Below are 20,817 nucleotides of genomic sequence, written 5' to 3' on the forward strand. Positions count from 1 at the left end.
GGGCATGTACCTCAGGTCATTTAGAGCGAGTACGATAACAAAGGAAGTATAGAACAAATTAATTATTGATGAATTAAACTCAACATGGAACATGAAAGGAAAACAAGATCAAAAACATTATGAATCACAATTGTATGCGATGGAATAAAATGTGCTTTTAAATGATATCAAAGGACCCTATGTGACTGTAGATATGCTGCTTCAAGCACTTAAAGATTGCATCTACTGGAAGCCTCTGATGCATTTATGGCATGGTTCTCCAATGTAGAGTCTGGCATTAACTTGTAAAAGGTGACAAATGATGGGTGGGCTTCTCCTCCCCTCCTCCTCTACTGCTCTGGCTTGCCTGCCAGGGCCGGGAGATTGCATCATTACAGAGGATGAAGTCATCCTGCAACATAAGGGTGGAACAGGTGCTGAAAATTTAATTAGAACAGGGTAGAAGATGCTGGAAGAACATGTAAATGTACTGCCCTGGCCCAAACCCAGCCCTGACTGACAGAAGTATTTATGTTGCAAAATCATATTTGTCGTAGGCTCTTATGTGGGATGCTGCACACTGCTTCATTATTTACTCGAGGGATATATGTGAAAATATCATTAACCCTTATTATTTCCTTTCTTTTCCACAACTTCTGATACAGTGCACACTGCACAGTCTGTCTCTGTGGGATCACTTAGTTTCCTTGTGGCGCTTTCTGCTACTGCAAATGTGGACGTACACGTGTGATTACAAAGTGAAGCAGCACAGTCAGTACGCATGCGGAGAAGCAGTTCAGAGAAAAATAGAATTTCAAGGGAGCTAACGGAGGCAAAGAAGCTGGTGAAAAAAAGGCAGAAAGCCAATCAATGCTTTATATCACCAGGTCGTTATTAATGATGCAGCATTCTCTGCAGTGGGGAGCTGTCAGGCTTCTGGGCTGTCTGCCTGTTAAGCCTCATCAGCAGTAGGACATGATATGTGGGCCTCGGGATGGTTTACCATACCAACCTCTGAACCCCCACCCCCACCCTCTCTATGCTTGCATACTGTAGATGCTTCAATACTCTTACAGTATGTTCTCACTGAGACACGGAGAGCGGCTCAGCTGCATGTCCTTTACTGGAGGAGAAGCATATTTGTTGTTGACAGATTGTGAAGCCAACTGGATCAGTGTGCCTCATCTCCTGATGGAGACTGGGAAGGTTCAGAGAGACTTAACCTGCCGTGCTCACACCACGACGGTCTTAACACACTAAAGTTAAACTGGCATCAAAATGGAAATTGTGTACTGCCAAGACACTGAAAATCTTTGTCTGCATGTTTATCAGTCCAAAGGAAATAACAGCTATAAATTGTAAGTATAAAAAACAGACCAAACAGCTTAATCAAGGCAGGAGAATGTGATTCATTCACTGTAGCAAAAGCTATTTTTAGCTGTGAATGAAAGCCTAATCCTTCACCACAGAGGACTATTGTCTGTGTCTATTTAATCTGTATCTAATGAAACAGCAATGTGGCGTCTAAAGACCTCAAAGAATTGTGAGAAAGCCACGTTTTACTCTTTGAATTTTTGTAAATGTTACCTTCTTGTTTTGGTGAATTAAGTACAATGATTTTGAAAAAGCATTTTCAAATAATACTCAGTAATATTGAAAATATGTTGTGAATCATCTACACTGAAACGAGCCTGCAGCCATGTTAACGGCTCTGTAATACTAGAGTAACAACTTAATCACAATGACAATTGCACGAGGATGTTGTTTACCGTGTTCAACATCTTCGTTTAGCTAACATTTACTAATGAGCGATAAACACAAAGTCATCAACCAAACTATTGACCTGATGATGGTCCAAGAGGAAAAGGCATGGGGTTTAAAAAGTCAATGCAATACATTTTTCATGGTAGCCATTCCAATAGTTGTAGAGATATTACTAAAAGCAAAAAATGTTATCCTCATGATGGCTTAAGAGGAAAAGTCAGGGGATCACAAAGTTAGTAGGTTTAATCCTGAGGGGATCATGAATGTCTGTACAATATTTTATGGCAATCCATCTAATAGTTTTTGAGATATTTCAATCTGGACCAAAGCCATCCATTGAGCTATGCTGCTTGTAGTGCTGCGTGTATTATTTATTGTTAACTATTCAATGTAAGTGCACGAATTGATTAGTTATATGAGGGATATGTTTTGGATATGCTTGGTCTGTATGAACCAAAGCTTAGGAAATAAAGTACATGTCTGCAACAGAAAACAGTGACATTTTTATTGTATTTAATTGTAAACACCACCATACCTAGCTACACATGAATGTCCCTGCCCTCCTGTGTCCTCCTCTGTCCTCCTACAACCTATCTGGAACTTATTTTTCAATTGACTGTTGTTATCAGTTAGACTATGTTCTGGGCTGACTGACCAATTTGCCATTTTAACATTATTAGCAACTTGGCAGATCCTCTCCACTGTTCTGTTGCACAGACAGAAGCACTGTGGTACATAAATAATGTGCATTCTGTTCCTGGCTGGGCTTCAGGTCAGTGAGTTGATTTGATAAAAATACCAATGACATGATATCTAGGACATAAATACGATTGACATAATGAAATTAATTGAACTGCTTAAAAAGTACATTTAAAGGTATTTTAGCATTCATTGTGTGGCTTAAAAAAAGCTATATATTGTAGTGTAAGATAGTATGGTTCCATGTGCCTAAACATGAAAATAGTATGTTCTCCAAACAAGTACAGTCAACAACTTTCACTGGAACGAAATCAGACGTCTATCGTCATGACTGGGTTCAAGCACAGTCTTGCCAGATGTTCACCAGAACCCTTAGTATTGCATCAAGTAAGTCAGTGTTTATTTTTACAAAAACGTGGTCCACAATGTGACTAATCTATGTGGAGCACTAAAGATGTCAAATACCACAAGAAATACATTTCTCTCCAGCAACTGATGCTTCCTTAAAAGTATTCTCACCATTTTTGGGTAAGTAGTGACGTTGCTGTTGCTGTGAGAATACAATGACACAGTACAATGCAACACTAACAAAGGCACAGTGTGGCATTCACACAGCAGAGCGGGTCCAAGTCTAACCCCTAATTGATGTTTATGGGATGCCGTCGCTGTGGCTCTGTGTAGGGAGACTAAAAGAAGTGTACATTCTAAAACAGTATTTTGTATTCAGGGTTATCGCGAGAGGGAGATCTAATCTGCTCCCAGATCAAGCTGAAAGGCTGGTTGTGCGGCCTTGCCGTGCTGGAGGTCAGGGCCTCAGGCTCCTGATGGACTGCTATTGATTGGGGGGAACGTGGCGATACAGTTGCAGTCGCTCAGCATTGATTTTCAGCAAGTGCAGTATAGTGGAGAGCAGGCAGAATGAGAGAGCTGGACCAGGGGGAGCTGCCAGGTTATCTTCTCAAATATCCGGAAGTATTTTTTTTTCTTTTTTTCTCTTTGTGGCACTGACCTTCTCTGAGCCAAAGTGATATATGTATGTAGACACTTGCTCAGCAGCTGCACTAGACAGACTGTTTCAGCAGCTTGTGCTCATTCAACAGTACTCTTAACCAATAAAAAAACTCCATTTCAGTACTGTCAATTACAAACACTGTCATTCAGTTTTCTCTGTAAATATAACATTTTTTACTGTGAAACTCGTCTGTGAACTCACTAAAAATCCTAAATCAACATTTTTCCAAAGCACTAGTTTAGCTATTTTTAAATGAGTTTTTTTCAATATGTTCTATAGCAGCCATCTTTTCCATTCATATAACTGTGGGGTGATGATTAACTTGCAGGGACTTGAGATGGGTAATCCATCAACCTGAAGTTGTCTGCAAGTGCTGACAGCCAAAGCTTTAGAATTGGCTGCAAAACAGCATTATTTTAGGGAGCAATATTGTCAAAAAAAAAACCAGAAGACAAACAATGGGTATGCATAGGAAAAAAAGGAAAAAGTTAATTGTGTAGCATTTAAATAATTTGTTATGTTCAAAGCGGAGGAAGTCATTTTTTTAATATACCCTGTAGCATGTTGGCTGTGATTGAGTGCATGTCTTAGGCAACTTTGTACTCCTCTGGTAATTTATATTCAAACAATATTAAAATGAATGAAAAAAACTGTGGCCTGTAAGGTAGAAAAATGCATTCATAAATGTAAAAGACTCTGCTATGCTTTGGGAAATGGTCAGCAGTAATGAAAAGTAGATTTGTAATTTGTAAGAAATCTGCTAGGACATGCAAAAACATAAACTCCTCTTAGCGTAATTATAAGGCACAGACCGCTCAGGGCCTTTTATATTTATTGTACATTCACTCAAAGGGTTTTATATATTTATTTTATTCAGTATGAATTTTAATTAGGACTTCAAAAACCTGAGATCCAGTCGGCCAAAGCAGGGCTTCCCTTTGATCAGGCGTCACTCTCCCATATTTTATCTCCTCTGTTTCTTCCCTTTGGGCAACTTCCTTCTAATTGGCTCACCGTCGCTCGTCTTGTCTGTCGTCAGTAGGTCTATCTCTCAGTATCTCAGTGCAGATGAAAGGATATGAGCTATACAAAGGCTCCGGGCCCAGGGATGCCTTTTTGAGGAGTATCAGGGTTGGACAGTAAACGTTATCGCATGTTCTCTACCATAAATGTTACTGTCAAATGATGCACTGAGAAAGCCACATATTTTATTTGAGCTAAGTGACCTGCAGAATAATGTGTGCATGTGTTTAAGAAACAACTCAATTCTGCACCAGAGATGACTCAGACATCCAGTGGAGCATGATATACTTTCTCATGATTCTTGAGGGCTTGCTGCCGTCACACTTTCTAAAAAATCAGTTTTGTCTGTTAAGGCAGATGGAGTCCTTGTTTGTGCTGTTTATAGAGCTTTTTCCTCCTCCTACATAACCCCTCCCCTCCTTTATTCCTCCCTGGGCTCTCTCTGTCTCTGTGCTGTGTGTTAATGTAGTGAAGTGGCCCATCGGTCAATGAGCTTGTATTAACACCTGACTCCCAGCCCTAGCTGCTGTTTCTTCCTCTATGTGGGGTCCCCTGGGCCCTCCCCCAGGCAGAGGCAACATATCCCACGATCAATAACATCCTAGAAGGTTGCTGGAGGAGGGGAAGGAAGGGGGAGAATCTTTTACATACTCTTGTATATATTTTTGCTATTCACCTTCCTTTTCATCCTTCTTTTCTCAGCTGTCACTGCTGTCAGCACACAGGGAGAATAGGCCACGAGTCAATAACGCAGGTCTTTTATTGGCTTTTCTTGTCATTCACTTCACGGTTATTTCAACAGATTCTTCTACAGTTCATTCCTGAATTGTAGGTTCTCCGATAATCTCTTAAAGCTTGCAGTGTGCACTCAATTCTCCTGTGCATTAGCTTTCTCTACATTCTCGCTGCTCTGTTTCGATCTTACACTCACTCAGTCTTGCACCCTTGCTTACACTTTTGGTCTAATGTTGGATAGTGCTGAAGTGCATTTAGGAATTATCTGTGGTCTACCCGCCCTGGATCAGCTTCAAACACAATATAATCTGCCATTGTGTTTGTATCGACTCCTCGTCACCTCCATTGTCTCTCTCTCTCCCCCCCTCCCTATGCTTTCTAGGCTCTGGCCATGACCGAGGTGAATGGGCCAGGCCCCCAGGTGGCAGAGCCGCAGATTGCCATGTTCTGTGGCCGTCAGCTCCTGCACATGAACCTACAGACTGGCCAGTGGGAACCGGATCCTCAGGGCCGCCAGGGCTGCTTCAAAGAGCCCGGCGAAATCCTGTCCTACTGTCAGGAGGTAGGATCCTGAACCTTGCTAGCAAAATAACATAAACCTGAACAGCTGTAATGAACACCAGTCTGGATTAATACTTCTAACAGCAGCATTATAAAACCAGAATCACCCTTAAAAGGATAGTTCACTCCAAAATCAAAAATACATATTTCTCCTCTAACAATCTAGATTGTGTTAGTTTAGGTAGTGTTTGGTGATGTAGATGTTGGCCTTCTCTCCAATGTATGGATACTATATGGCACTTGGCATTAGATTCACATACTTTGTCATTTCATACACTCGGCCACTCACACTAAAATAATCTAGATTGATAAATATCACTATAGGTAAGAGTAGAAATATGTATTTTGGATTTATTTTGGGTGAACTGTCCCTTTAATGCCAAAAATGAGCTCATGAAATCAACAGAAGACTGCATTTACTGCATATTCTTATCATACAATTTGGTTTTTCTAACACCTGTCCTATAAATCTATATATTTAACCATATATAGTAAAGTGATGGTGGCCTGTTGGAATATTCCTATATTTCATTTGTAGCGCCATCCACTTCCCCTCCTCTCGTTACCCGATATGTGTACTATTTAACATCTATTGGAAGGTAATCAATGGTACACATACTCTCCACACACTCCTTCAGAATTATTTATTTTTGAAATACAACAGTAAAGGCAACCAAGCGCCATCTGGAGGTCAAAATAGACATAGCTGCAGCAACAGAGTGCAGCAGCCACGAGCCTGAATGGACTGTAATGCGATTAGCAGACACATTATGCATCTGTGATGGCTTTTACACAAAGCATCCCTGTTTTCCTTGACATTTGTGATGAAAGCATTTTAGTGTGCATTCAGACTCTGGCATTCAGTCTCTGTGCCAGCTACATTTATCCCACTATTAAACCTCATAATGAGTTTTATATTATTGGCCTTGAGTTGAAGTGAAAGTAGCCACAAGTGAAATTGGAAATAGAAGAAGAATCTTCATTGAAATGATAACTTCAGTAAACCATGTCAAATGTGCCTTCAGACAAAAGCCTTACACAGCTTTTTATAAGTAGTTAGAGAATATGTTGCATGACTCTCTCCCTTGTTAGTCTTCTCCACACTGACTATACTCTCCCCCCTCTTCTCCCCTGATCTGATCCTGCTACTTTTGTTCTACCCCCCCAACCTATTCCCGAACCTCCCCTCTAACCGATTTTTCCCTTTCCACTGCTCCTCTTGTCTTCAAACCCTCTGTTCTGTCCATCCATCTATCTGTTTCTGTGTCTCTCGTCGTCTCTGCATGTACCTGTACGTCCAGATGTACCCAGCACTTCCGATCTCCCATATAGAGGAGTCAAAAAGACCTGTCACCATCCCCGCCTGGTGTAAGAAAGGTTGGGGCCACTGCCAGCCACACCCATTCATAGTCCTGCCCTACCGCTGTCTAGGTAAGAACACACCTCACTGTCATTATATAATAACACTTTTAAGAATACATACGTTTAGTTTTCCTCCTTTATATTTCTAGATTGACTGTGTGCTTGAGGTCATGCCATCTTTCTCAGAAAATTAAGTTGTTTTTTTTCAAAAGCGTTTAACCTTTATTTGATAGTAGACGGAGGAAACAAAAAGCAAAAATGAGAACAATGACGTGCAACAATGGCCAACCAAATTCAAACCAGTAACGTTGCAGCTCTGCCTCTTTGACCACTAACCAACAGGACAATAATGAATATTTTGGGAAGTACCTAGAGTGGGGCTTTTTTGCAGAGCTTTAGATGATAATATTGATACTACTCCCATGTCTGTCTGTTAACGAATACAGAAAGCAGTCATTTTGCCTAGCCTAGCTTAGTTTAGTTTAGCGTAAATACTTGAACCATTGGGAAACAACTAGACTGGCTCTGCCCAAAGGTAACACAATCATTTTTACCTTACGTTATTTGTACAAATTAAACAAATAATTACATCTTGTTTGTTTCGTGGTATCAATCTTCTTATCTAACTGATAAGACTTTTCCCAAGATGTTGAGATTCTCCTTTCTTGGTTTATTGCACAAGATAGAATAGGCAAGGCCACACATTTATTTTAAACCATAGGGTCAATTTTATGACACATCTTTTTGAGATGTAGAAGTTACCATTAAAACACTACACAGCCTACAGCATTGTGTTCTAATGGGACTAAATATAGATCAACAAACAGTATATTGAACAAAATAGAGAGACACAAACAATGAGTCAGTGTCAAAGCAGAAAAGTACATTAGTATAAATAAATCCTATGCATCCCTCCAAGAGCCATGACTTTCTATTTGTGTTACAGTACTATTAGAACTGTTGATGAGAGTGATACACATGTGCAGTTCAACAGTATTGCAGGAGGGCCATAGCTGCTATAAGCCACTAGGGGGGCAGATAGGCTAACAATGGGTGAGTGAATGAATGAGTGAACAGTGAGTCACCTTGGATTCATGAAGCACCTTGAACACAGCACTGTAGAACTGGCTCTAACTTGCTTGATCTCTACTTTGCTGCCTACAATAGAGAAGCAACAGTAACATTTTAATGAAAACATTTTGTATTCCTTTTTGTTTGTAGTTTCAGTACTTAACTGCACAAAAAATGACAAAAAAACTAATTTAACTACTTGAAGCACATGCAAATATGAACGTAGTACCAGCAAGCTACTGCAAAATGTAGTTAAATCACTAGTTTAATTACATGTAGAACACTTTCCTTTATGCTTGGGCCCTAAAGGCCAGTATGAAATAGCAGTGCCGTATGAAGAACATGTTTTAAATGCACATTGACTAATAAACCTGTTCTTCATTTCTATATGGTTTATTGTCTAAAACAAAGTAGTCATCTGCATCTATGATCTGTATAATAAATGTGTGATATTCATTTTAAACATAGGATATTTTTACTGTATGTAGGTGCAGTCAAAGTGCTTGTACATTACACATTTATGCTTTCCGTCAGTCCTAATATATGCACCAAATGTAACTATTCTGGTCCACAATCATACATATTTCATGTATTCTTTGTATCGCTCAGTTTGTATTCATTCATATACTCTCTCTCTCTGTCCTTATAAAAGCACACTTAAAATACACCCACTGTTTGAAATCATCATAACTGACCTAGCCTTTCCTTCAATCCTTTTCTGCTGTAGAGGGCGAGTATGTGAGCGAGGCCCTGCTGGTGCCCGACCGATGCCGTTTCCTCCACCAGGAGCAGATGGATGCTTGCGAGAGTTACGTGTACTGGCACAACATCGCTAAGGAGGTGAGAAGAGCAGTTAAAGTTGTGGAATGGAGACCTATAAATAAGGAAAATAAAAGGTTTTCAAGCCATGTTAAAGCAGCAGGGTGATTTTTATGAGATTTCCACTGGGGCATTTTCACATACACAATACATTTTCCAGCCCAAACAGCAATAGCAGACTAGACAAGTCTGCACAGTGGTGTATTGTTTAGCATGTCATACTTTATCAGTACGCCTACCTGAGGTGTTTTTTAAAGAGCAGAATTGTCGCTGAGTTCAAGCTGTAATACTCCCTCATATCACCTCCTGTCAACTTGTAATATTCAGAGAGAAGAAACTCAGAATTCTGTCTTGTTATTTTTAGAATTTGCAACATTTCATTCTTTTAACATAAAATATACATTTCAACCTCATTATACATTGTGTTTTTAACTTTATGGAATTGCCTCCCTCTCAGGAATGCACTGCAGACAATCTAGAGCTCCACAGCTACGGGATGCTGTTGCCATGTGGAGACCACTTCCGGGGGGTCGAGTACGTGTGCTGCCCAGGCCGAGGGAGTTCCAGCGGTAAAGGAGAGACGGAGGAAAGAGACGTCCCCGCCGGTCCTCAGACGTTCACATCTCAGACCAGTGGAAAACTTAACTCTGTGTAAGTTAATTCAGCTTGACCACACAGATGTAGGAGGGTGAGAGAGTGTGTGTCACTGCTCGTCAGAGTAATGACTGTTCTGCTTTTCCACAGCACCAAAGTGACAGCCCCCACTCCGAGCCCCTCTGCTGACACGGACGCGGACGAGGCCGATATGGAGGAGGAGGATGATGAAGTGGTGGAGGATGAGGAAGAGGAGGAGGAAGAGGAGGAGGAGGAAGTTGATGAGGAAGAGGTGGAAGAAGAGGAGGAAGAGGAGGCGGTAGCTGTGAAAGATCCAGAGGAGTATGAATACTCCATTGACTCAGGTCCCTACCAGACATCAGACTATCTGGACTCTTTCTACTATGAGAAAAGCCAGAAACCCACCACCTCCGCACCTCTGATGAAGGGAGACAGCTGTGAGTGTCCCTCGTTTTTTTCTATTAATACTTTTATTGTTTGTATAAAAACAAAAGTCCTTGGCATGGTAGCTGTTCTAACAACACAAAAAGTCAAAGCACTAAATAACAGCTGACATTGTCACTCCAGGGTGGGGATGGGTACCAAAACCTGGTATTAAACGGGCCCTGGGGCTGAATTATTAAAGACCGGAGTATTGATGAGCTCTTAACATTACCGGTTCTTTTATCGCTACTTTTTAAAGTTTTTTGTAATTTATTATCTGCTCCGTTCTCTGTGTCGGGGCTGAGCTCCTCCAACTACGCTCATTACTGTAAGTGGGATAAAACCTCCGCGAATAAAAGACCAATACTTTGTCAATACACCTGTTCAACAATCATAGACATGCACAACATTTAGTTATATTTAAAATATAAATGAATTAGAATCCTGTTTTCTGAAATAATAAATTGCAACATAATTATTTAGTAATGAAAAAGAACCGGAGTATTGATAAAATCCTAATGATACCCAGCCCTGCTCCCTTGGTATGAACTGTAGTGTTGTTTTCATCCGACACATACATTCCCATACTCATCCATGCACCTCATTGCATGCATAATGGTAAATATGGTGTATGCATGCCACATACATGCCAACAATTGTCTCTGTCGAAATGTAAATGTTCGTCATGTAGATCTAGTGCACATCACACATCCACACCCACAGCAACCTCCAGGCCTCATGCTTGTGTGCACAGTAAATGGAGCAGTTGACCGCTATACATATGAACTTGACTAAGAACAAACTCAGGATGGCAAACCATAATAGTGCTCACTGTCTGTGTGGTAACTGTGTACGCACTTAAAAGAAAAGTCCGTTTTGGGTCGAGTCTGTCATAGGGTTGTCAGAGGTTTATCTTTTCTAAAAATATTATTAAAGCACAAACCCTCATGCTATTTCTTTTTTATTACATATATGCATATATGTTAAACAGCGGATTATTGGTTTCTATCACTGTACATATTTTAATTTCAAATAAAGAAATTGTAAAATATTATGTAAGTAAATAGGAAAAACATTTGTGTATAATATTTATTTATGTGCTGTAACTAATCAGTTCACTATTAGTCTAATTCGAATGCTTTTGATTTTATCTATTTCCAAGAGCTGTTGTACTATCACTACTATACTATTGAATGCATGCTTCATTTTAAAACCCAGATACATTATTATAAAGCAGAATGGAATGGTGATTTCAGCACTGTTTCAATCATCTTCTTTAGTTGAAAGCAAGGGAACATATAGTAATGATTAATCTTGATTGTGATGTGACAAAGTGATGTATATTTCCCTGGTCATCTGCTGGGGTTATAAAATATTATCATCATATCAAAGCAGTTGTAGTTGTACCATTGTTGCTTGTTTACTTTTTTCCCTTCCTCAAATTGCCTTCCCTCCCTCTCGCAGTGCACACCCTGTCACATTCTGACCTAGGCTGTTCTTTTAATTACAGGATACTTGCTTTTAGGCTCTGGCAGTCTGCGTGACAGTAATAATCTCTGTTTCCTGTCTGTCCCATCTAGTGACTACACCACGGCCCACAGATGGTGTTGATGTTTATTTTGAGAAGCCAGTGGATGACACTGAGCATGCTAACTTCCTGCGTGCCAAAACAGACCTGGAGGAGCGCAGAATGAAGCGCATCAATGAGGTGACTTTCACAGGGCTAAGAACAGGCTTATAGTTAGTTGGCTGACAGGTCGGACTGAGACTCGCAGTTCCATTGCTCTCATTTTCTAATCTAATTCTCAACATGCATTATGTGCATTCAGGGAAGCAGATAAGAAAATGAATAATGGAAAATTCAAACATGCCCGTAAAAAAAAGGAGTTGGTATGACCTAAAATGTAATTATGGACAGTGGCCAGAATATAGTCCCATGTATAATTAATCCTCTATAATTTCAATAGAATAGGATTTCAGTGCAGAGCAAGACTTTGAAATAGTGAACATTTATTGCCAGGAGTTATCATTCTAAATAAACTATTCATATTATTTGCAGTGGTTGTGTAGTTTCATACAGCAAGAATTTATCACACTGCACATCTGACTGTGTTTTCGTGCGTGCGTCTCTTACACAAACACACACACACTCACAATCTCAAGACAGCAGATGTATAACTTCAAGATTGTCTTTTTGATTTGTGGTTTTACCACAAATACCGTGTTTTTATAAGTGCTGTCAAGCCATCTCGCTCAACAGTTTCGATAAGCACCATGTCTTTAAAGATGCACAGTTATGATGCGTTTACTGTTTTTTCATAACTAACCATCTATATAAAAAAGGACTTAGTAAGTCAGATAACTATGACTGCATCCTGGTTTTTCTTCGTATTCTTTGTAACTGCCAGCGTTTTCCTTTAAGGTGATAAAAGATGTTATGACAACTATTGCCCAACTTTTTTTAAAGAATTGGAAAATACCTTTACTTGTTTTGTTGTCACTGTGAGGAAGTAATTTCTCCCAGTGAAGAAGAGGTCTCAGCATGTGAAACACTTCATGTTTTGTAAGGATTGAACATACATTATAGATATAACACGCTATATCTTGCCAGGCTAGTGTTGATAAGAGCGGTACGAGACAGATTTGTATCTTCTCATCTAACTCAGCAAGCCAGTGAATTAGTGTTTTACATGACATGTTTACATTTTCTTTTAAGCCAGACATCCAAAGTTTTAAAAACCAAATTATGTCTGAATCGGTGACATTGTGTTAACACGTGCACAAGTTAACAGACAAGTTGCTTTTTGTGCACTCTATGTGATATGACAACCTAAACACATTTTATTATTCCTCCGTCAGTGTGCTGTTTATACAGTGTATACCCTATTTTGTACTATGATTATGGACATGTTACATTTATAGAAATAAACTGGTATCATGTCTTTTTAATTTCTCAGATCATGAAGGAATGGGCAGAGGCAGACAACCAGTCAAAGAATCTGCCAAAGTCAGAGCGACAGGCCCTGAATGAGGTAAGCAGACATTTGCCAACCTGCTTTATTGGATTTATTTCATAGTTTAAAGCTCCTGTCTCAATGTAGCACCAGCTTTACTCATCCTTGCATCTACTCCCTCATCTTTCCTCTACCAGCACTTCCAGTCTGTGCTGCAAACACTGGAGGAACAGGTCGCTGGAGAGAGGCAGCGACTGGTGGAGACTCATCTTGCCAGAGTGGAGGCCATACTCAACAACAACCGCCGCCTGGCCCTGGAGAACTACCTTACTGCTGTACAGTCTGATCCCCCTCAGGTAAGTCCATCATAAAGTGCAAAAGAGGGGAGTAAACAAACAGAAAGTAAAACTTGGCAACACTCACAGACATGCTTTTGATTATCTGTGTGTGCCTTTATCTTACTGTCTGGCATTTCCTGACTTTGTCCTCCGTTCACCTCTGTCTTCCAGCCAGAGCGGGTGCTGCAGGCTCTGAAGCGATACATGGCCGCGGAGCAGAAGGACCGCAGACACACACTCAGGCATTACCAGCATATTGCGGCTGTCGACCCCCAGAAGGCTGAGCAGATGAAATTCCAGGTGCGTGTCTGAGTGTGCGTGAGGTATTTGCCTCCGAGAGGCTTTTCGCACACATCTGCGTTTTAAAAAAAGCAATGGTACTTTCTGCTGACCATGAAACACACAGAACATTGTGTGCTGAAAAGTTAGTACGTGTCGCAGATAAGTTAATAAATACCAAACCCACAGAGGGGAACCAGCTACCAATCTTCTTTTCATTAAAATCAGATCAAAGCCAGTCTCTGCTGACTTCAAACGCAGCCTTAGACACATGACTCCATAGAAAATTGATCTGGGCTTTCATTTTTCCTTCATTTAAGGAAGCAAATCACTGCTTCTCTTTTCACAGCTAAGACCAGTTCAACGCACATATTCATTGTTTGAGCTCTGTTTGCCCTTTCTTGGTAAAAAGTCAAAGCACAATTACATTTTGCAGGTGTACACACATCTCCATGTAATTGAGGAGAGGATGAACCAGAGTCTTGCACTGTTGTACAAGGATCCTACCTTGGCTGAGGAGCTGCACAATGATATTCGTAAGCTAAGCTAATGTTTTTATCAGTTTTCAAATCTGCAGGCCCCTGTGTGTTGTTTTCATGTTTTCACATATCCTTCTTAATGGCTTCTTTCTTTATGTATCACCTGTAGAGGAGCTGGTTAAGGCAGAAAGAGGAGACATCAGTGAGCTCATGACCACCTCCTTCTCCGAGACCCGCACTACTGAAGAGCTTCTGCCGGCTGAGAGCGAGGAGGAAAAGGATGATGAGGAGGAAGAGGAGAGAGCCTTCCAGAACAGGCCTTATCCTCCCCGCATTGGTATACACCCACATAATACTCATACATACAAATTCTGTATGTCCATTCTACTTGTGTAAGTGGCATGTAAAAACAGGCTGCTGTTGTTAATGATGCTTTTTCCCGCTCTTTTTTCTCTAAAGATCTGCAGCCTAATAAGAAAGGTGAGCTGGTGTTCAGTATCTTTAAAACGTTCTTTTTTCTGTTTGCAATGATTGCAGTGTACTTACTCTTACTTTTGCTAACAGCTACATGTTTTATTACACTTTTGTCTCCCATCATCCTTAGTGTCTGCAGTCGATGAATACGATTATACCACATCTGAGAGAGGCCCTACTTATGAATACGAGGAAAAGGTAAGATGATGATCTAAGAGGCTGGTGATATTTCAAATAGACTCCCAACAGTTTGCTTAGACATAGAAATATGTGCTTTGTGTATGTATATTATCTTTTCAATGTTTCTGTGTCCCAATATTTCCCTGATTTATACCTCTTCCCTGTCATCTCAGATCAACACCTCTGTGGAGCTCAAGCAGGTAGTCAACAAGCCTCCTGAGATCGAGAGAGATGAACTGGTGAGAGTATAAGCATCATAATGTCCTTATATTAAAACAAGTGACATGAATTTAAATTAGAATGATCCATTTAATTGTGTCCCTACGTATCTCCATCGTTTAATGTCTCACTGCACATTTCTTTCTTCACACAGCAACCCGATGCCTTGGAGACGTTTAACCGTGGCGCCATGGTGGGTTTGCTTGTGGTGGCCGTGGCGATCGCCATGGTGATGGTAATCAGTCTACTGCTGGTGCGCAGGAAGCCATACGGCACTATCAGTCATGGCATCGTAGAGGTACGATCTTAGATAGGCCTTAATTCAAGCCAAAAGCTCTTAAAGAACCACACCTGTGGTCTTGCACTTCATGTGTATACATCACATTACTGCTTTTGTGTGTCTCGCAGCAGGTCGACCCCATGCTGACACCGGAAGAACGACAGCTCAACAAAATGCAAAACCATGGCTATGAAAACCCTACATACAAATTCTTTGAACAGATGAACTGAGGTACTGGGGTTGCCAACAAGTCATGCCTGACCACTTGTTTTGTCCCCCTTCCTCCTCGTCCTTACAGTGGTGTCCCAGCTACACACACTCCCTTTTACGGATTTATGATGTGTTGCAAACAAAAGTATCTGAATAAGTACGGGGTACGTCCCAAACCCATTGTAAATGACCAACAACAAGCCATCATCAATACCAGAATGTGAATAATGAGACATGATAGAAACTCACATCACCTATTGTAATCTAATACTCCTCTGAGTTAGAGTCTGAGGATTGTTCCTTCCATTAGCGGTGCCACAGCGTTTCATACTCCTCAAAACATTCACCTTATAGACAGGAAAACCATCCCAGTGGCATGACTTGACCTATTGCTCCTCACTAGAAACTGAAGTTGAACGGTGCATAATGCTTTATAGTAGGCCTATTTCTTTTTCAGTAGTAGTTTCTTTCATTCAAATTGTACCACAGTTAGATATAATGTATCTGTGTGTGAGTGACAGCCTAGTTGAATTATGGTTTAATTCTGAATTTGAAACCCACTCAGTGATATAAGGGCAATTACTAAGCTAATTGTCAAACTATCCTTACCTCCAAGAGCTACTGTAACATTGGACAATACCTCTAATATTAAGACATGAGCGTTAAGTGAGGATGTGGAGGTGTTTACTTTGAATGTGTGAGACATTTAGGCTTTAATTTAAAAACAAAGAAGGCCAAAAAGACCATACCAGTCGATACAGAACTCTGTGCTGGTAGTACAAAAAAGTTGTGTTTTTTTATTTTTTATTCTGAGGATCTGCCCTCAATGATATTATTAATTATTTGGCAAAATATACCAAATATTCCATTTAGGTCATTTAGTCAGTGAATGAGTTTAATTTATTTGTACTGCTACCTAAAGAACTGTAAAACAGAATAATCAGAAGTTCGTTATTTTAATGAAAGCATGACAACTTGGTGTATGATACTGCTGTATTTATTTGTGTTGTTCTCGTCATTGCTTTTGAAAAGTCGGAAATGTCACCGTTCAAAATTGACACTGTAAATAACGTAAGAAATACATACTACTAGATGTAGACATTTCTATGATTAATTTGCATCGATGTAATGGAATAATACATAAAAAAAAAGTAAATTGTGCTGTTACGAGAAGGAGAAACATTTTCCTAACATGGCTGATTGAAAACGGACTGTTGTAAAAACCAGCACAAGACAACGACACAGTAACTTCTTTCTGAATGTATTTAAGGTAGACGTTGAGATTCCATCTTATTTTTAGTAATGCATCATTCCCCTAGTAGACCTTAATAGGAGTAGTGAAGTTCAACACATCCAACAGACAAACTACATGCCTGATGCCCTTATCATCACTTCCTGTAGCAGCCTGATCATTTTCACATTTGGCAGGTGTGTAACAGAGCAGGGGAACCTAAAGCTTAGGCGTGTTATACATGGACAGAGCAGGGAGGGGTAAAGAGGCCACAGCTATAGTAATGTGAAGTGTCTGTCGTCTGTTTTTTGGGATTTATTACACACACTTTCAGGCATGATACTAGAAAAACATGTTGTATGTCTTTAAATCTCCCAGTTTGACAAATTTGAACAACATTGAATGTTAGTACTCTATAGATGCTATATTTAAGTTACTCTCTTCTTAGATAGCTTTTCACTGAATGACTCATTGTAGTTTGTCATATTTATGATCAACATAGTACCCTGTATAGGTAAGTAAAAAAGGAATTGCCCCTTTCTTTCTGACTGATTGTTAACTGCTTAGTGCGTCAGGTTGAATTTCCTTTAGCCACCTAATTCAGACCAACTTGGTTAAGGAAGGTCACATTGTGGGATGTTGCTTTTTGTTTTCAGTCTTTAACTATGTTATAGAAGAGATAATACATACCAAAATCAGTTCACATTTAATTTCTTACTGGTGGAAGTTTTCTTTAAAATACCTGCATTCGTCCATTCAGAGGAAAAGTCGTTCAATTATTAAGTGTGGTTTTTTCTTTGTGTAAAGTTTGCTTTGAAATAAGCAAAAAGAGTTTGACTATCAGAGTTTTGATTTATTTAGCATTAATCTTCAGTTTCTCTCTCTAGGCAGGTTAATTGCAGGTTGCGGTTAAGTTATGACAGGTGAAGAGAAGTCATAGCCCTTGTATAATTTGTACAGCTACGTTAGTGAATGAAAACGTTGTATGTTCACAGTTTAAGTCAGTTGATCTTGTAATGATACTACTGAAACCATAGATGAGAATAAGCTTGCCTGTGTTTCCCAAACCACTGAAGGTTTCCTACCAGCATTTAGCAGACTTAGAACGGTGTATACTGTAGTTACTCAAATCACATTTGTACGTACGTCCTCTGTCAAATTCTAGACTTCTTTGTTGGTCTGTCCCCTTACTTCCCAACGAAATATAAACAATGTTATTGAGATTTTAATTGCTGCATTATTGCCTTTTACAATGCTGTGTTTTGGATGTAATTATTCTGTATTTTTTATTTCTATGTAATAATCAGTTGGATCAAGGGTCATGCTTTTCACCTGTAATGTAAATTTAGAAGCTTGTTTGAGAAGAAATTGACAAGTTTATAGCGTTCAGAAATGTGAAATATTGACAGACATATGGCCTCTGCCTAATTGACAAGGAGAGGCACTAAGCACAAGTAGAACCAAATTACTCAATTTGTGTACAGGTTGCTAAATGTTAGCCATTGATTCCGTCTGTCTGATTTCAATTAAACCACATTGATTCTAGGGATGTTGATTGCACCATTGAGAGAGCTGTTCTTCATTTTCATTCAGATCTTTAACCAAAGACATGCTCCACAAATCAGCAGACAGATATTCCTATTTGGCAAAATGTTCTCTGTTGTGTAACTGTATTTGCAAGCAATCTGAGAAATTAAAACTGGTCAAGCTAATTAATAGTGTAATAAAAATGAATGACCCATAATATACTGTGTCTGTGCTTATTGGATTACTGCTTAGCATGCACATTTTCTCTCTCTAAAAGGACTGAAACTGTAGTCATGTGATAAGGAAACCTCTTTCAGTCATTCATCTCACAGACGCAACACGCAGGAGATTTACAATTGATCATGTAACCTGTGTAATAAACCCTATGATGTAAAAACCACAGTCCAGCCCAGTTGAGGGGGGGGGGGGGGGTGGTTGTGGGGGTGGGGACGGATTGTTGACAGTCTGACTAACTCATACTGGAAAATTATTTTTTTCTTTTCTTGCACCTACCCAGCTGAATTCTTTGGAAAAAGAAACCTACAGTACACTTAGAAGGCATTTGTTTTTTTTACATTACAATCTAAACCACAATTGTTTCCTAACTCAATGCCCAAATAAGTTTCCCACAATGCACAAGGTGTGATGACAAAATAAAAAAGAAAATTGACATAATATAAAAACACATTTGATATTAAAACTTTCTGCAAGATAAAAATCTTAACCAAGATCAAGATAAGGTTTTCTCTCAGTTTTCAGTATGGAGTTTCAGTGACTTCTTCAGCCACAGTGTCAATTCTGTTGGGCCACAATTGCAGTGCACTTCCTATGTCAAGAAGAACTACATGTGATGCATAACACCAAAGAAAAACAACAAAACTTAAGAAACTAAACACACGTTTCAATTAATTCAGTTTCATTCAGTTTTGAATGCCCATATTAAACCTGTGTATATGAGGCACCAGGGCTAAAACATTTCATGTACAAAACAATGGTACTGTACGGAGGAAACCGACCAACACCGGAGACAAACTACCCTAATTACCCATGCTAATCTCCAAATCCTTGTAACATTGTTAGTAACATGGGTATTTTCTTTTGAACTTCATGTAGTGCGATGAGTAATGATATACTGTAGCTGTGGGGGTTAATTTCCTGTCATTTCTATGCAAGTGACTGCTTTAATTAAATAATTTTAATTTAAACCATTTCCTTAATGCTGTAATAAGCATCAATAAACTTCAGACCCTCAGTAAAACCAACATATTAGCTGCCTTGACACAGTTCTCAAGCACCAATTCACCTGACAGTCACTAGCGTGGGTAAGTTAGGCTGTATACTTCCTTCACCCACAAATTACAAAGAAGCGCCAAGCCCCAGCCCCTAGCCCTGCACAGGTTCACTTCTTCCAAACCACAACACTGACGGGTAGTCCTGCTAACCCCGATTACTGTGAAAAGGCTCTGTGGCTGTACAGTGACAGTTTGTCATTGATGCCTCCAGCGCACATCAGTCATCTTGGTAGTGGTTCCTCTGAAGTCGATTGCTCACACACCGCTACTGTGGTAATGTAAGAAGACTCATATTAACCCTGACTTTAACACATAGCAGTCTGAGTGTGCATCTTGTTTAGTTCAGTACCACTTTGATTCATTCAACAAAACAATATGAAAGCCCTTAGTATGCAAACATTAAAAAGCTTGGTAGGTAGATCAAAAGTGAGTTGCTTACTAAATTAATTAAAAGAAAGATATCATTAACATCATGTGAGATGTGTGGGTGCTGAGGGACACTCTAATGCAGAATGTGCACTGATGAACATTTACCTCAAATACCCCACATCGCAGTGAGTCAGCATTGATGCTGGGTCTGATGGTGATTCTTAAACTGACAGTGAGGGGATAGCAGGTGCTGAGGAATGTGGTGTGGGGGGCTGACTGTCTTGATATTACTGGAAGGTGAAGCCCTTTGCATCAGCTCTGGCTGACTCCTTCACATTTAGCTCACAATGACATTTAAGTATTGCTATAATGCTAATTTATCTGAGAGGAATAGATGAGATCAGACTGTGCAGTGGTTTGAGCAATACTTGACGATAACTGTTCACACACACAAAGATATGCAGAGTAGACAAATGCAAATGTCAGCATATACTTAAACATTATATGCATGCACACACACACACACACACACACAAACACACACACACACACACACACACACACACGCACAGATTAAGTTATCGTGGATGGTCAGTCATTTCTAGCTGTTGAAGAAAGCACATCCAGTGAAAATTGAATTATAACTTGGTAGGAAATGGAAAAAGAAAAAGAAAGAAAAAATCTCAAACCTGTGATCACAACAATTACAAGGAAACCGCCTTGTTTTTAACACCTGAACACATAGGTGCCAAGTGTAAAGGATGCTATGTGTGTTTGAATGCTACATATTTGGAATTGAGTTCTCAGTTAGAGGAGATGCAACTTGTAGTGTGTTGTAACATGGACTCAGTATTTCATTAAATAAATTGAGTGTACCACAAAGCTTAGTTTTTCACCTACTGCTCATTTAAATCTATACATT

General features: G+C 39.7%; 1 protein-coding gene across 2 annotated transcripts in view; it reads left to right on the forward strand.

Annotated features, from left to right (window-relative positions):
- aplp1 (amyloid beta (A4) precursor-like protein 1) overlaps positions 1-18,451 on the forward strand; it is a 32,667-nt gene extending 14,216 nt beyond the window's left edge. The window contains exons 2-17 of one of the 2 annotated variants that reach the window (XM_029451047.1): positions 5,595-5,774; positions 7,075-7,204; positions 8,934-9,046; positions 9,483-9,676; positions 9,770-10,077; positions 11,644-11,771; positions 13,021-13,095; positions 13,215-13,373; positions 13,527-13,655; positions 14,071-14,170; positions 14,283-14,450; positions 14,573-14,593; positions 14,718-14,785; positions 14,941-15,006; positions 15,141-15,284; positions 15,398-18,451. In XM_029451047.1, coding sequence (XP_029306907.1) covers positions 5,595-5,774; positions 7,075-7,204; positions 8,934-9,046; positions 9,483-9,676; positions 9,770-10,077; positions 11,644-11,771; positions 13,021-13,095; positions 13,215-13,373; positions 13,527-13,655; positions 14,071-14,170; positions 14,283-14,450; positions 14,573-14,593; positions 14,718-14,785; positions 14,941-15,006; positions 15,141-15,284; positions 15,398-15,496 — 2,082 coding nt within the window. In that variant the 3' untranslated portion in view covers positions 15,497-18,451. Of the gene's footprint in view, positions 1-5,594; positions 5,775-7,074; positions 7,205-8,933; positions 9,047-9,482; positions 9,677-9,769; positions 10,078-11,643; positions 11,772-13,020; positions 13,096-13,214; positions 13,374-13,526; positions 13,656-14,070; positions 14,171-14,282; positions 14,451-14,572; positions 14,594-14,717; positions 14,786-14,940; positions 15,007-15,140; positions 15,285-15,394 lie in introns of both variants that reach the window. The other variant, XM_029451046.1, reaches the window with a different exon arrangement.
- Positions 18,452-20,817: the final 2,366 nt, after the last annotated feature.

The sequence above is a fragment of the Cottoperca gobio genome, chromosome 16, assembly GCF_900634415.1.
Source record: "Cottoperca gobio chromosome 16, fCotGob3.1, whole genome shotgun sequence".
Taxonomy (NCBI): domain Eukaryota; kingdom Metazoa; phylum Chordata; class Actinopteri; order Perciformes; family Bovichtidae; genus Cottoperca; species Cottoperca gobio.